The sequence below is a fragment of the Sciurus vulgaris genome (assembly GCF_902686455.1).
Source record: "Sciurus vulgaris genome assembly, chromosome: 10".
In the NCBI taxonomy this organism is placed as follows: Eukaryota; Metazoa; Chordata; class Mammalia; order Rodentia; family Sciuridae; genus Sciurus; species Sciurus vulgaris.
In genome coordinates, this window is record NC_136470.1 from 87,640,710 (window position 1) to 87,653,303 (window position 12,594).

At 38.4% G+C, this 12,594-nt stretch overlaps 2 protein-coding genes across 4 annotated transcripts in view; both read left to right on the top strand.

Moving 5' to 3' along the window:
* Positions 1-12,594, top strand: part of IGF2BP2 (insulin like growth factor 2 mRNA binding protein 2) — a 157,361-nt gene that overhangs the window by 111,590 nt on the left and 33,177 nt on the right. For 2 of the 3 annotated variants that reach the window (XM_079100617.1, XM_079100619.1), the window contains exons 3-6: positions 1,679-1,727; positions 2,784-2,835; positions 7,542-7,605; positions 11,995-12,267. In XM_079100617.1, coding sequence (XP_078956743.1) covers positions 1,679-1,727; positions 2,784-2,835; positions 7,542-7,605; positions 11,995-12,267 — 438 coding nt within the window. Of the gene's footprint in view, positions 1-1,678; positions 1,728-2,783; positions 2,836-7,103; positions 7,156-7,541; positions 7,606-11,994; positions 12,268-12,594 lie in introns of all 3 variants that reach the window. The other variant, XM_079100618.1, reaches the window with a different exon arrangement.
* On the top strand, positions 8,825-9,596 carry LOC306637813 (ADP-ribosylation factor-like protein 1). Its single transcript, XM_079100632.1, has one exon. The coding sequence runs from the start codon at positions 8,902-8,904 to the stop codon at positions 9,445-9,447; it is 546 nt and encodes a 181-aa protein (XP_078956758.1). The 5' UTR covers positions 8,825-8,901; the 3' UTR covers positions 9,448-9,596.

Genomic DNA, 12,594 nt, shown 5'->3' on the forward strand with positions numbered 1-12,594 from the left:
TGTATTTACACAAAGAAACTGAAGGCAACACAAAGAAATAGTAAAAGCATTTCTGGGTGGGGCTGGGGAAGACTTTTCACAGCCTACCTTTTTACAGTGTCTTAAATTTTTAACCATACTGTATTACCAATTCAGATGGTTCTGAAAATAAAATTTTATTTGTTAAGTAAGAAGTCAATTAAATCTAACCCTTTTTTTTTGCTTTTGTTCAATTTTCTTTTTTTATTCTTATTAGTTACACATGACAGTAGAATATATTTTGACATATTATACATATATGGAACATAACTTCTCATTCTTCTGGTTGTAAATGATGTAGAATTACATTGGTCCTGTATTCATATGTGCACATAGAAAAGTAATGTTTGATTCATTCTATCTTTCCTACTACCATTAACCCCCTCCCTTCCCTTCATTCCCCTTTGTCTAACCAAAAGTACTTCTGGTCTTCCCTACTGCCCCCAACCCCCATTGTGAGTTAGCATCCACATATCAGAGAGAACATTTGGCCTTTGGTTTTTTTTGCTTATTTCACTTAGAATGAGAGTCTCTAGTTCCCTCCAATTGCCAACAAATGCCATAATTTCATTTCTCTTTATGGCTGAGTGGTATTCATTCCACTGTGTTTATATACCACATTTTCTTTATCCATTCATCTGTTGAAGGGCACCTAGATTGGTTCCATAGTTTAGTTATTGTGAATTGAGCTGCTATAAACATTGATATGGTTGTATCACTATAATATGCTGATTTTAAGTCCTTTGGGTAGATGCCAAGGAGTGGGATAACTGGGTCAAATAGTGGTTCCATTCCAGGTTTTCTGAGGAATCTCCATACTGCTTTCCTGAGAGGATACATCAATTTGCAGTCCCACCAACAATGTACCTTTTCCCCCACATCCTCACTAACATATATTGTTACTTATATTCTTGATAATTGCCATTCTGACTGGAGTGAGATGAAATCTCAGTGTAGTTTTAATTTGCATTTCTCTAACTGCTAGAGATGGTGAATTTTTTTTTATATATTTGTTGACTCATCATATTTCTTCTTCTGTGAAGTGCCTGTTCAGTTCTTTTGCCCATTTAGTAATTGGGTTATTTGCTCTTTTGACATTAGGTTTTTTGAGTTCTTTGTATGTCCTGGAGATTAATGCTTTATCTGAGGCAGGTGGCAAAGATTTTCTCTCATTTTGTAGACTCTCTCTTCATATTCTTATTTCTTTGCTGTGAAGAAACTTTTCAGTTTTATTCCATCCCATTTGTTGTAAATCCAACCTTTCTAAAGCCCATGATATGTGGAACTTTATGTAGCATGTTCAAACCTAGTACCGTTTGGGGGAAGGTCAGTTATAGGACCATTAATTTCGAAGGAAATTTTAGAAACAGAATCTATATGGCAATTTAAATTCTAACTACTTTGGTAGGAAATTGGAAGGGCAGATCTGTATTTAAATTGTTGTTTCTTTAGTTTGTTAGGATTTCTCAGATTTTTTTCCCCCAAAGTAAATGAAAATCTGAAAACATGATGCTTATGATTCACAGTAGGAATCTTTTGTGGCTGCCTCGGTAAATACAGTGATAAAGTGAACTCAATTATGGTCTTAAGCCTGTGTTTGTTATTTGCTGAAGTTGGTGTCCTGAAGAAAGTGTTATAGAATGTGATTTTATCTTTACAGGAGCAGGAAAATTCAGATTCGAAACATCCCTCCTCACCTGCAGTGGGAGGTAGGTTAATATTTCTTTTTCATGGATTACCAAGACACTTTCTCCCTTTTTCAGTTTCCTTTCACATTTAGAAATTAGAGGTCCTCAGACTTCTCTGCAGAGTCTAGGTCCTGCGTCTTTTCTCAGTGCCCTAGTATATGTTGGCCATGGGTCTGGGGATATATTTGGCCTCTATATGGAATGCACTTTGATCTCTCATGCTGTCTTCTCAAGAGCCAGACTGCCAAACTCCAGCAAACAAGCTGTGAAACCAAACTGCTTACCAGATTTGTGATTTTTATTTCACAATTTTGTAAAAGATCTTATCTTTCCAAATTATGATTTTAAAAAATCCATGGAAAACCAACAAAAATAGAAAGCTCTTTGTTAGTTTGAGCAGGTTTTTTGTTTGTTTTCAATTAGTTACTATGAGTAACAGTTAAGATATATTTTCAAAGCCATAAAACTTCTACGATTGCTATCTTAAATTAAATTAAGATAGAATAGTGGGAGTGGCTTTATTGCATTATTTAAAAACTGTCCCGCATTTTATTCCTCAACCCAAAGGAAATCAAAATAGCCTTGAAGGAAACAGAATTTTTGTCTAATGTTTTCATTTCTTTAAAAAAAATTTTTTTATTATGGAAAGTTTTAAATATACACATCCTGCTGCTTTAAAAAATAAGGAGATCCCTGGAGGAAAACTGAAGGAAGAATTGTTAAATCTTCCAAGAAGGAAAAGTGAGCCCTGCACTTAATTCTGCTTCTCATTTCAAGAGCAGTGAGTAAGTCCAGCCATCATAATGAATGATTGTCAACAGCTGTCAAGGCTCTGAAATTCTGTGGTGTCACTATAGTGAACAGATTACTTGGGAGACAATAAGCAAATCAAAGTCCCATGTATTTGTTCAGTTCTAACTGTTTTTCTGGAAGGCCTGAAAGCAGTTTAATTAAACATTTCTGTGTCCACCCTTGTTTTGCTTTAATTCACTTGCTGGGGAATATTACTATATCATTTTTTGTGTGTGTGAGTGTGATATTTTCTTCCCGTTCTGACACTGCAGCTTCCTTTTACAGGTACTGGATGGACTTTTGGCTCAGTATGGAACAGTGGAGAATGTGGAACAAGGTAATAAGTGAGGAAATTAGCCTGAGTTTTGGAAAGGGAAAATACCTATTATTTCTTATAGGCTGGGGTCAACTCCAGAGAAAAATAGTAAATTCATATTCCTTTGAAGCATGATTCCTAAGGTGTATGGTTATATAACTGTGTGTGAGAGATACCTGTATCTTTGTATATGTCTATATAGTTTTGTTTTTCAAGTAAATATGATCTTCAGCCTGTTTTCCTTCTACTGTACAGTGTGCTCAGGCACTAGACAAACACTGTCCGGAAGGGGTGAGCTGAATTCACTTGGGAGTCATTGGATTTACACTGCTGTTCCTTCCTTTTATCAGCTAAAAGGAACACATCCCTAATGTCCTGGACTGAATGTTTTCCATAGAGTAGGACCCCTATCCCAAAAATCTCTAGCCATGCTTATGAAAATGCAGTTCCTAGCTTTCCACTGTAAGGTTTCACTAATAAGACTCTTTGGGGCAAGAGCTCAGAAATCCAAGTATACTGAGTGATTTTTTTGTGCACTCAAGTCTAAGAACCACTGTCTTTAAAACAGTACTACAAAGGCCCATCCTCATTTCTGCCATCCTCATTTTTATCTTCTAAAGCATGCAATTCTATAATTTAAAAAAAGTATGAGCTGGGGAGATAGCTCAGTTGGTGGAGTGCTTGTCTTGTAAGCACAAGGCCCTGGGTTCAATCCCCAGCACCTCAAAAAAAAAAAAAAAAAAAAGAAAAAAAGAGTAAGAAAATAAAAAAAACAAACAGTGAGGGAAGACCTGCTGAAGCTGGTATCTTATGTAACTCATTAGAACTCCCAGAAAAATGTTTAAGCAGCACAGTTCACAATAGTCAAATTATGGAGTTAACTCAGAACCTGTCAATAGATGACTGTATTAAGAAATCGTGATATACATACACAATAGTTTTACTCATCCATAAAGAAATAATAAAATTATGGCATTTGCCAATAAGTGGATAGAAAGTGAGACATCAAGCTAGGTGAAATAAGCCAGTCTCAGAAAGTCAAGGGTCGAATGTTTTCTCTCATATGTGGAAGCTAGAGCAAAATAAAGGAAAGGAGGGGAGGATTAGATATCATAAAGATCATAAAGGTCAGTAGAGTAGAAGGAGGGGGTTGAGAGGGAGAGAGGAGGGATAGGAAAGGGAAGAAAGTGAGGAATGAATTTTAAAAACTCATACTATGTGCATGTATAAATACACCACAGGGAATTTTACCTTTATGAGTAAAGAGAACCAGTAAAAAAATAAATAAATAGATGAGCATAAGGAAGATCAGTAGTGGAGGAAGGCGAATGAGAGGGAGGGAGGAAGGAAGGAAAAAGTGGGGGAACATGAACTGAAATCAAATTCTGTACATTTAGATTTTGTCAGGATGCACCCAACTACTATGTTTAACTATAAAACTCTATTAAAAAAAAAAAAAAAAAAAAACAGAGAGAGAGAACCAGAAAAGTACATTCCAAAAGTCAGTCCCTGATATGAATGCCACTGTCCCTGATATCAATGCCATATCAAATGCCTGATATGAATTTTTTTTTTTTTTTTTGATTGCTGGGGATTGAACCCAGGGTTTTGTGCTTACAAGCAAGCACTCTACTGACTGAGCTATCTCTCCAGCCCCAATATAATAGTTTTATAGCAGTAAAGATGTTCCCCACTCCATGAATATTAAAAATATTATTCACATTCATGCTCCTACCTGTCCATGCCCAAAGGTTAATGGAAAGAGCTCAGAATGAAGACATGATTTACAAGAATTGTTTCTCAGTTCTTATTTTCTTCCACATGAACAAGAAGACATTCTAATGATAGGATGTGGTTAGCAAGATAGCCTTACAGACATGAACCTATAAGTTACTAGCTAAGACCATGTTATAAATTCCATGTAGTGCTATCCAAGGAAGAAATAGCCCCTGTAATCCCAGTGGCTCAGGAGGCTGAGGCAGGAGGATCACAGTTCAAAATCAGCCTCAGCAATTTAGCAAGGCCCTAAGCAACTTATCTAGACTCTGTCTTAAATTTTTTAAAAAATTTTAAAGGGTTGGGAATGTGGTTAAGCACCCCTGGGTTCAATCCCTGGTACCAAAAAAAGAAAAGAAAGGAAATATCCTGGGTCCCTGGGGCAGTTTACAGTCTCTGAGGCATCTGTGCCCTAGAGACTGATTATTTCCCGTGTCCTCACAACTACAGGACAGAACTATCGGGTTCTTGTTTAACCCTTTTTTGTGAGTTATTCCTAATTCAAAGGGAAGAAAATATTTTTGGTAGAGTTTTAGAAAACATTATAGCTTTCAAATCCAGTGAAATACATGATTTGAATGAAGCTCTCAGCTCATTCCAGAATCAAAGATCTGCCTGGTTTTCTGAAGAGAAACCTTTTTGAAGAACAGGGAATATGGCTAAGGAGCGGAAAGAGAACCTGAGAATTTGAGTCTTAGTGGACAGATGTATTCAGGAGGCTCACACCCAGTGCTTTCTGGGAGTCTGCCTCTGCAGCCTCATCTGCAGCCCTAGAAAAGAGCCCGGAGGAAACTTCTGCAGCTTTCTGTTCCATACTGAGAGGACAGTTACGGGCACAGGTCCCGTTTTGAACTGTGAGGACTTTTCTGGGCAAGTGTAAATTAGCATTTCCGTGCAACGGCTAGGGCGGGGCTCTGCATTTATGCCATGGATCTCAGTGGTAGTTCTTGCTGATGACTGTGCACCCCTGAGCCCGTAAAGGCTGAAGCTACTTTCAAGTTATTGGACAAACTATGTTTTTAACCTGAAAATCTTTAACCCTTTTGAGCTCCCAAATCCCTTTGAGAATCTTATGGAAATTGTAAACCAGAAAAAGTAGCCTTTCCACAAACTTTGGACAGGCGGAGGGGGTTACAGAATTCCTGACGCTCAAGCATGATGCACAGTTATTGGATTTTATTATCGCTTTGTAAAGCAGCTTTATGATGATTTTCTTAAATTAACTTAATGTGGTTGTTAACTCTAAATCCCCTAACAGCTTGTTTTGCTGTAGTGCAGGGGGTGGAACCTGGGGCCTTGAGCATGTGAGGCAAGCAGTCTGGCACGGAGCTACATTCTCAGCCCCTCCAACAGCTTGTTGAAAGGGAGGATTCGATTCAGTCATGTCTGTTTTGGAAAAATAAATATTTTTAGCTTAATCTTAAACTGGTTTAAGTGGAGAAAATTTATCTGGAAAATATTTTTACTTTTGAATTTCTAACTATAGAAGAAGAGACGAGCAATTATGAACCAAGACAAGCCAGTTAACAAGAGTGAGCCCTCACTGGCCCGTCTCAGAGTTGATGTGTTCTCTCCTTTATTCAAGTTACTTAGAGTTGTCAGTTTCCTTTATTGTTCACAGTTACTAGATTTAACTCACACAAGCAGTCAAGGAATTCAGTCATGGGGAAACAAAAGTAGTAATGGTTCAACTTTGTTAATGAATGAAGAATTAAAGGACTTTGAAAAAATAATGGTTAGCAGAGGCTGAGGGTTGCCAGGTAGAGGAGATGTTGACCAAAGGATGCAAATTTCATTTAGAAGGGAAGAATATGCAAGAGAGTAAGTACATCATGGTGACTCCAGTAAATAACAGTATATTGTATAGTTGAAAATTCCTGAGAGTAGATTTAAAGTGTTCTCACCACAAAAAAATAGTGTGTGAGGTAATGTACCCATTGTTATAGCTTGATTAAGCCATTCCATAATATATACATTTATCAAAACATGTTGTATACTGTAAATATATAGTTTTTACTTGTCAATTAAATTTAATATATAGATCATTTTCTGATTTTATATTTGTAATTATTTTAAATGAAAATCATAATCAAAATTTGTATCTTAGTAGTAGTACAATAAAATTGATCCAAAATTATAGGAGAGCAGTCCAAATATGCATAAAAAGCATCATCTTGAGGCCCAGAATGATGGTACCTACCTGTAATCCCAGTAACTCTGGAGGCTGAGGCAGGAGGATCTCAAGTTTGAGGCCAACCTGGACAACTTAGTAAGACCCTATATCAAAAAATAAAAAGGTTGGGGATTAGCTCAATGATAGAGCATCCTAGGATTCAATCTTCAGTGCTGAAGAAAGAAAGAAAGAAAGAAAAAAAGCTTCTTATTAGGGCTATGGATGTAGTAGTAGAGTACTTGCCTAGCATGAGTAAGGCCCTGTTTGATCCCCAGCACTGTAAAGAAAAAAAAGTATCATGTTCTTTTACCCAATTATTTTCTTCTTCAATTTATTTTAGCCTACAGAAGTAATTCAGAAGAATACAAAGTCAAATGATGTTTGCAACAAAGGTGATTTTTAGCAACACTATTTATAGTAGTAAATATTGGGAGCAACAGATTATGTATGGGTTATGGTTAGGCAAATCATGGCACATTTGCTCACTGCAATTTCATGTAAACGTTAAAAATGAAAACTACAAAAAAATACATATATTCATGCAAGAGTGTTTATAAAATAAGTGAAAAATATAACTGTTGTGTATACAATCTATTACAAATGTGTTATGTGAGTTGACAAGTTACTGTGAATGTATGTGAATAAACATAACAATGTAAATGCCTACAGCATTATGTGAGGTATTTGGTACAGTTTCTCTAAAGTTAGTCTGTCTACCTTGAGCCAAAGAGTGACAGACTTTTTAAAAATGATATTATAGTTTTCGTTTCTTCCATAGTCAACACAGACACAGAAACTGCCGTTGTCAACGTTACCTATGCAACAAGAGAGGAAGCAAAAATGTAAGTGGATTCAGGTTTATTTCCTTTCAAACTTATTTTGATTTTGTCTTGCAATTCCATTGAGTCCTGTGTTTATAAACCTTTTCTGAGAAATTGGTGGCGGTCAATCTGTGCTCCCTTAGACACATCCAAGGAGCTCGGTGGCATCCGAGCCGTAGCTGACATATTGGTTTAGCTCTAGCACATTCCAGCCACCTTCAATATGCAGTAGAGTCCCAGGACATTCATACCAGGATGTTTGGTGATCGTGCAGAAACTGTCTTGAAAAATGTTGCAATTGGCATTGAAACCAAGGCGGATGCTATGTCCTGACATGGTCAGGAGTAGAGGGCACCAGATCCACAATGCTGTATCTCCTAGACTCTGTTTTGACAACCACTTGGAGTCCTTTGTACTTAGAGCTTCCTCCATGTTCCATGAGGAAGATGCACAACCTGTTTCTGTTCATGTTCATTGAATGGATACTGAAACATCAAATTTTCCTCTATGTATTATCAAAAAGAGGCTACACTTCAGTGCCAGCAGCAGCAGGTAAATTGTCTGGGAGTGGGACATGGCTTAGGTTCTTATCTCTACACGGTTCTCCTCCCAGTCCCCATTTTACATTGCTTCTGTGTTAATTTTAAGCTTAGCTATTAACAAACATGGGATTAAATTCTTTTAAAAAAACCAGTAATAACAAAACAAGTTCCTTTTTGTAGGAGGTCCTTGAAGTGCTGGTTAGGTCATCATAGCTAGAACCCTGGCTACATGTGGTCCTACTTTATGCATGTGGCGTAACCTTGGTTATATATCTGTTACTGTTGGAACATCCAGTCCAAGTTCAGGTGCTAGGTGTCCTGAACAAAGAACTGAGACACACAGAAGTAACAGATGGAGAACATATTTATTTAAGGGGAAGATAGCACTCTGTTAGGTAGAACAGAGTGGGCTGAGCCAGAAAGAGAGGCTCAGGGCCACAGAGAAATTAGGGTCTTATATCCCAAACTGTGGGGAATTCTTTTCCCTATATAGCCTTAATTGAAGGCCTTACCCCATTTTCTCTGATTGAGTTATCTTATGATACCTGATTAGAATGTTTTCCAATCCTTTCCCCCACATTAGTTACTTTGGAAAACCTAATTAGAATTCTGGCCACTTCCATTGGTCACTTTAAAACTTGTCAGAGGAGACTGCCTTGGAGCCGTGGCTGGAGGGCAAAGCTAGCGGAGGTGGCGGTGCCGAGGCTGGAATAGCAGTCGTTGCAGAGTCGAGGCCTGCCTCCGAGGACCGGCGAGGGCCGACTGGCGGGTCATCATGGGTGGCTTTTTCTCGAATATTTTTTCCAGTCTCTTTGGAACCCGGGAAATGAGGATTTTAATTTTGGGATTAGATGGTGCAGGAAAAACCACAATTTTGTACAGATTACAGGTTGGAGAAGTTGTTACTACTATTCCTACTATTGCCTTTAATGTAGAGACGGTGACATACAAAAACCTTAAATTCCAAGTTTGGAATTTAGGAGGACAGACAAGTATCAGACCATACTGGAGATGTTATTATTCAAACACAGATGCAGTCATTTATGTAGTAGACAGTTGTGACCGAGACCGAATTGGCATTTCTAAATCAGAGTTGGTTGCCATGTTGGAGGAAGAAGAGCTGAGAAAAGCCATTTTAGTGGTGTTTGCAAATAAGCAAGACATGGAGCAGGCCATGACTCCCTCAGAGATGGCAAACTCACTTGGGTTACCTGCCTTGAAGGACCGAAAATGGCAGATATTCAAAACATCAGCAACCAAAGGCACTGGCCTTGATGAGGCAATGGAATGGTTAGTCGAAACATTAAAAAGCAGACAGTAATTCAGTCACTTCATCTCCTCTGAAATGAAGGCTGCATCACGTTCTCTTTTTAGAACCAAGCAGGTGTGCTTCACATCACTAAGTGTTGAAACTACACGATTGTTGGCATATACAGAACTGACTGTAAAGTTCATAATAAATACAAAAAAATAAGTTAAAAAATTAAAAATTAAAAAATAAAATTTGTCAGGAGTTGTCATGGTAATGGGATTTATTGTCCTTTCCTCTAGCAGCTTCTTTTTAATACCCTGTCTCCGCCATCTTGGTGTCCCTGAATTCCTATCTAACATATCCATCCAGGATTATAGTCTTAACTTCTTTTGCTAGTTTTTAACACATATGAAAATATTTTGACACATTCTTAAACCAACAGTTTTCAGAAAGTTAATTTTGCACTGAAAAAGATATTTATTTGCTATTAACTTTTGCATACTTGTCAGCAGAAGATGCATTAAAAATTCACCATTCTTGATTTTTTTAATTTTTCTTTTTTTTAGTTCTACATGACAGATTATATTTTGACATCATACATGCATTGAATATGACTTTCCTTTCTTGTGGTTGTACATGGCGTGGAGTTACACTGGTCATGTATTCATATATGAACAGAGGAAAGTTATCAGAGTCATTCTGTCTTTCCTATTCCTACCCCCTCCCTTCCCTTCATTCCCCTTTGTCTAATCCAATGACATTCTTTTCTACCATGCCCCGACCCTTACTGTGTGTCAGCAACCATATATCAGAGAAAACATTTGGCCTTTAGTTTTTTGGAATTGGCTTATTTCATTTAGCATAATAGTCTCAGTTCCATCCATTTACCAGCAAATGCCATAATTTCATGCTTCTTTATGTCTGAGTAATATTCCATTGTGTACCTGTACCACATTTTCTTTATCCTTTCATCTGTTGAAGGGTACCTAGGCTAGTTCCATAGCTTAGCTATTGTGAATTGAGCTGCTATAAACATATTGTGACTATGTCACTATTGTATGCTGATTTTAAGTCCTCTGGGTATATGCTGAGGAGTAGGATAACTGGATCAAATGGTGGTTCCATTCCATGTTTTCTGAGAAATCTCCATACTGCTTTCCAGAGTGACTGCACCAATTTACAGTCCCACCAGCAATCACCATACTCGTTTTTATCCTGCTGCCACTTGGTTGAACATCCGTATGTTACTCTCTTACCTTTTTGAATTCAGACAGTGATGCTTTGTGATAAATTCACAAACCCTATACATTAACCTAGTAGAATTGGATTAATGCTGCCAAAACCATGTGAAGAATTTGTTCTGCCTCACATATAATTTTTAAAGTACAAAAGTTGGGTTATCCTTTACCCCTATCACAGTGATAATTGTGATTTACATAACAGTGTTCTGTGCTTTTGAGGATCAGGGACATAAACACTCTCCTAAACTGCTGTGGGATAGGAAATATTGAAACCTTTCCAGAGGGCCAGTGGGAAGTACTTAATTAAGAATAATGTTAGAAATCTATGAACTTAGAGCCAGGTGTAGTGGTGCACATTAGTAATTCCAGCGACCCAGGAAAATGGAAAGTTCAAGGCCAGCCTCAGCAAGTGAGACCCTGTCTTAAAATAAAAAATAAAAATAAAAAGGGTTGGGAGTATAGCTCAGTGGTAAGCACTTCTCTTTTCAATATCCAGTACCTTCCCCCTTTAAAAAAAAAAAAAGAAAAGAAAAGAAAGAAAAAAAAAAGAAATCTGAGGGGCGGGGGTTGTGGCTCAGTGGTAGAGCACTTGCCTGGCATGTGTGAGGCACTGGGTTGGATCCTCAGCACCACATATAAATAAGTGAATAAAATAAAGGTAACATGTCCATCTACAACTAAAAATATAATTAAAAAAAAAAAAAAAAAAACCAGTAAGTTTGAGAACACTGTTGTAAGTCTAGGAATTTGTCCTGTGTGTGGAGTTGTAGTTGTAAAGATGCCTGTGGTAATGCTGTATGTAATTGTGAAAGATGGGACCTTAGACACATATCTACAGTAGAGTCGATTGCAAAAACTTGGGTAAATTGAATGGACTGTTAAACAGCCATTAAAAATTATATTAAAATATAATGACATGGAAAAATGTTGATTATTAATTTTTTAAAGATCAGAAAATTATATGTACCATCTTAATCCATTTTTATCATACACTTGCATTTAAGGAGGATAGGAAAAAAATAGAATGGATTAGAAGTCTTTATTGGTACTCACATATTTCTGAATTTTCAATAATAAATGCATGTTGTGATTAAAAAGAAAAAAAAAATGACAGTTTTGTACTGATATCTACAAAGAGTTTTAGGCGAGGGGGATAGAGCCCAGGGTGTGAAAGAGAGCCTCTGCACGGTGGTGGCTTGTTTGATAGTTAACCGGAGCTCCGAGGGAGCAGAGCTGCCTGTCTCGCCCACCACCGCACCTCAGTGCCTGGCATGCAGCTGCCTGGCGCCTGGTAAACCAGCGGACGAACCCGTCCGGGAAAGTCTTTCTCCACGTCGCTCTCTGACAAGGCTTTCCCGCCCCTGCTGCATTCCAGAGCCATCGAGAAGCTAAGTGGGCATCAGTTTGAGAACTACTCCTTCAAGATTTCCTACATCCCGGATGAAGAGGTGAGCTCCCCTTCGCCCCCTCAGCGAGCCCAGCGTGGGGACCACTCTTCCCGGGAGCAAGGCCACGCCCCTGGGGGCTCTTCTCAGGCCAGACAGATTGATTTCCCGCTGCGGATCCTGGTCCCCACCCAGTTTGTTGGTGCCATCATCGGAAAGGAGGGCTTGACCATAAAGAACATCACTAAGCAGACCCAGTCCCGGTACGTGCCTCCCGGGCTACCTTTGCTTCCTTCCCAGGGGTCCCCTGCGTGCTGGTGCGTCTCAGCCTCCTTCAGGTCACTCTTGCTTGTATCAGCAGTGGGGTGGGGGAGAGTCGTCTGGGACAGTGGCTTCTTTAAACAGGATTACTAACAGACTAACTCCAAGCTGGGGGCCATGATGAACTATAGTGCTAACAGCATAACAGACACACCCTGAAAAACTGAAGATTTGCAAAGAGGGCTCCAATGACCTCATAGCCAAGGATTGTTCCCAGAAGCTAACTAATGCCCTGAATGCATCTAGTTCTAAAACAGCCTAGGTGTGGG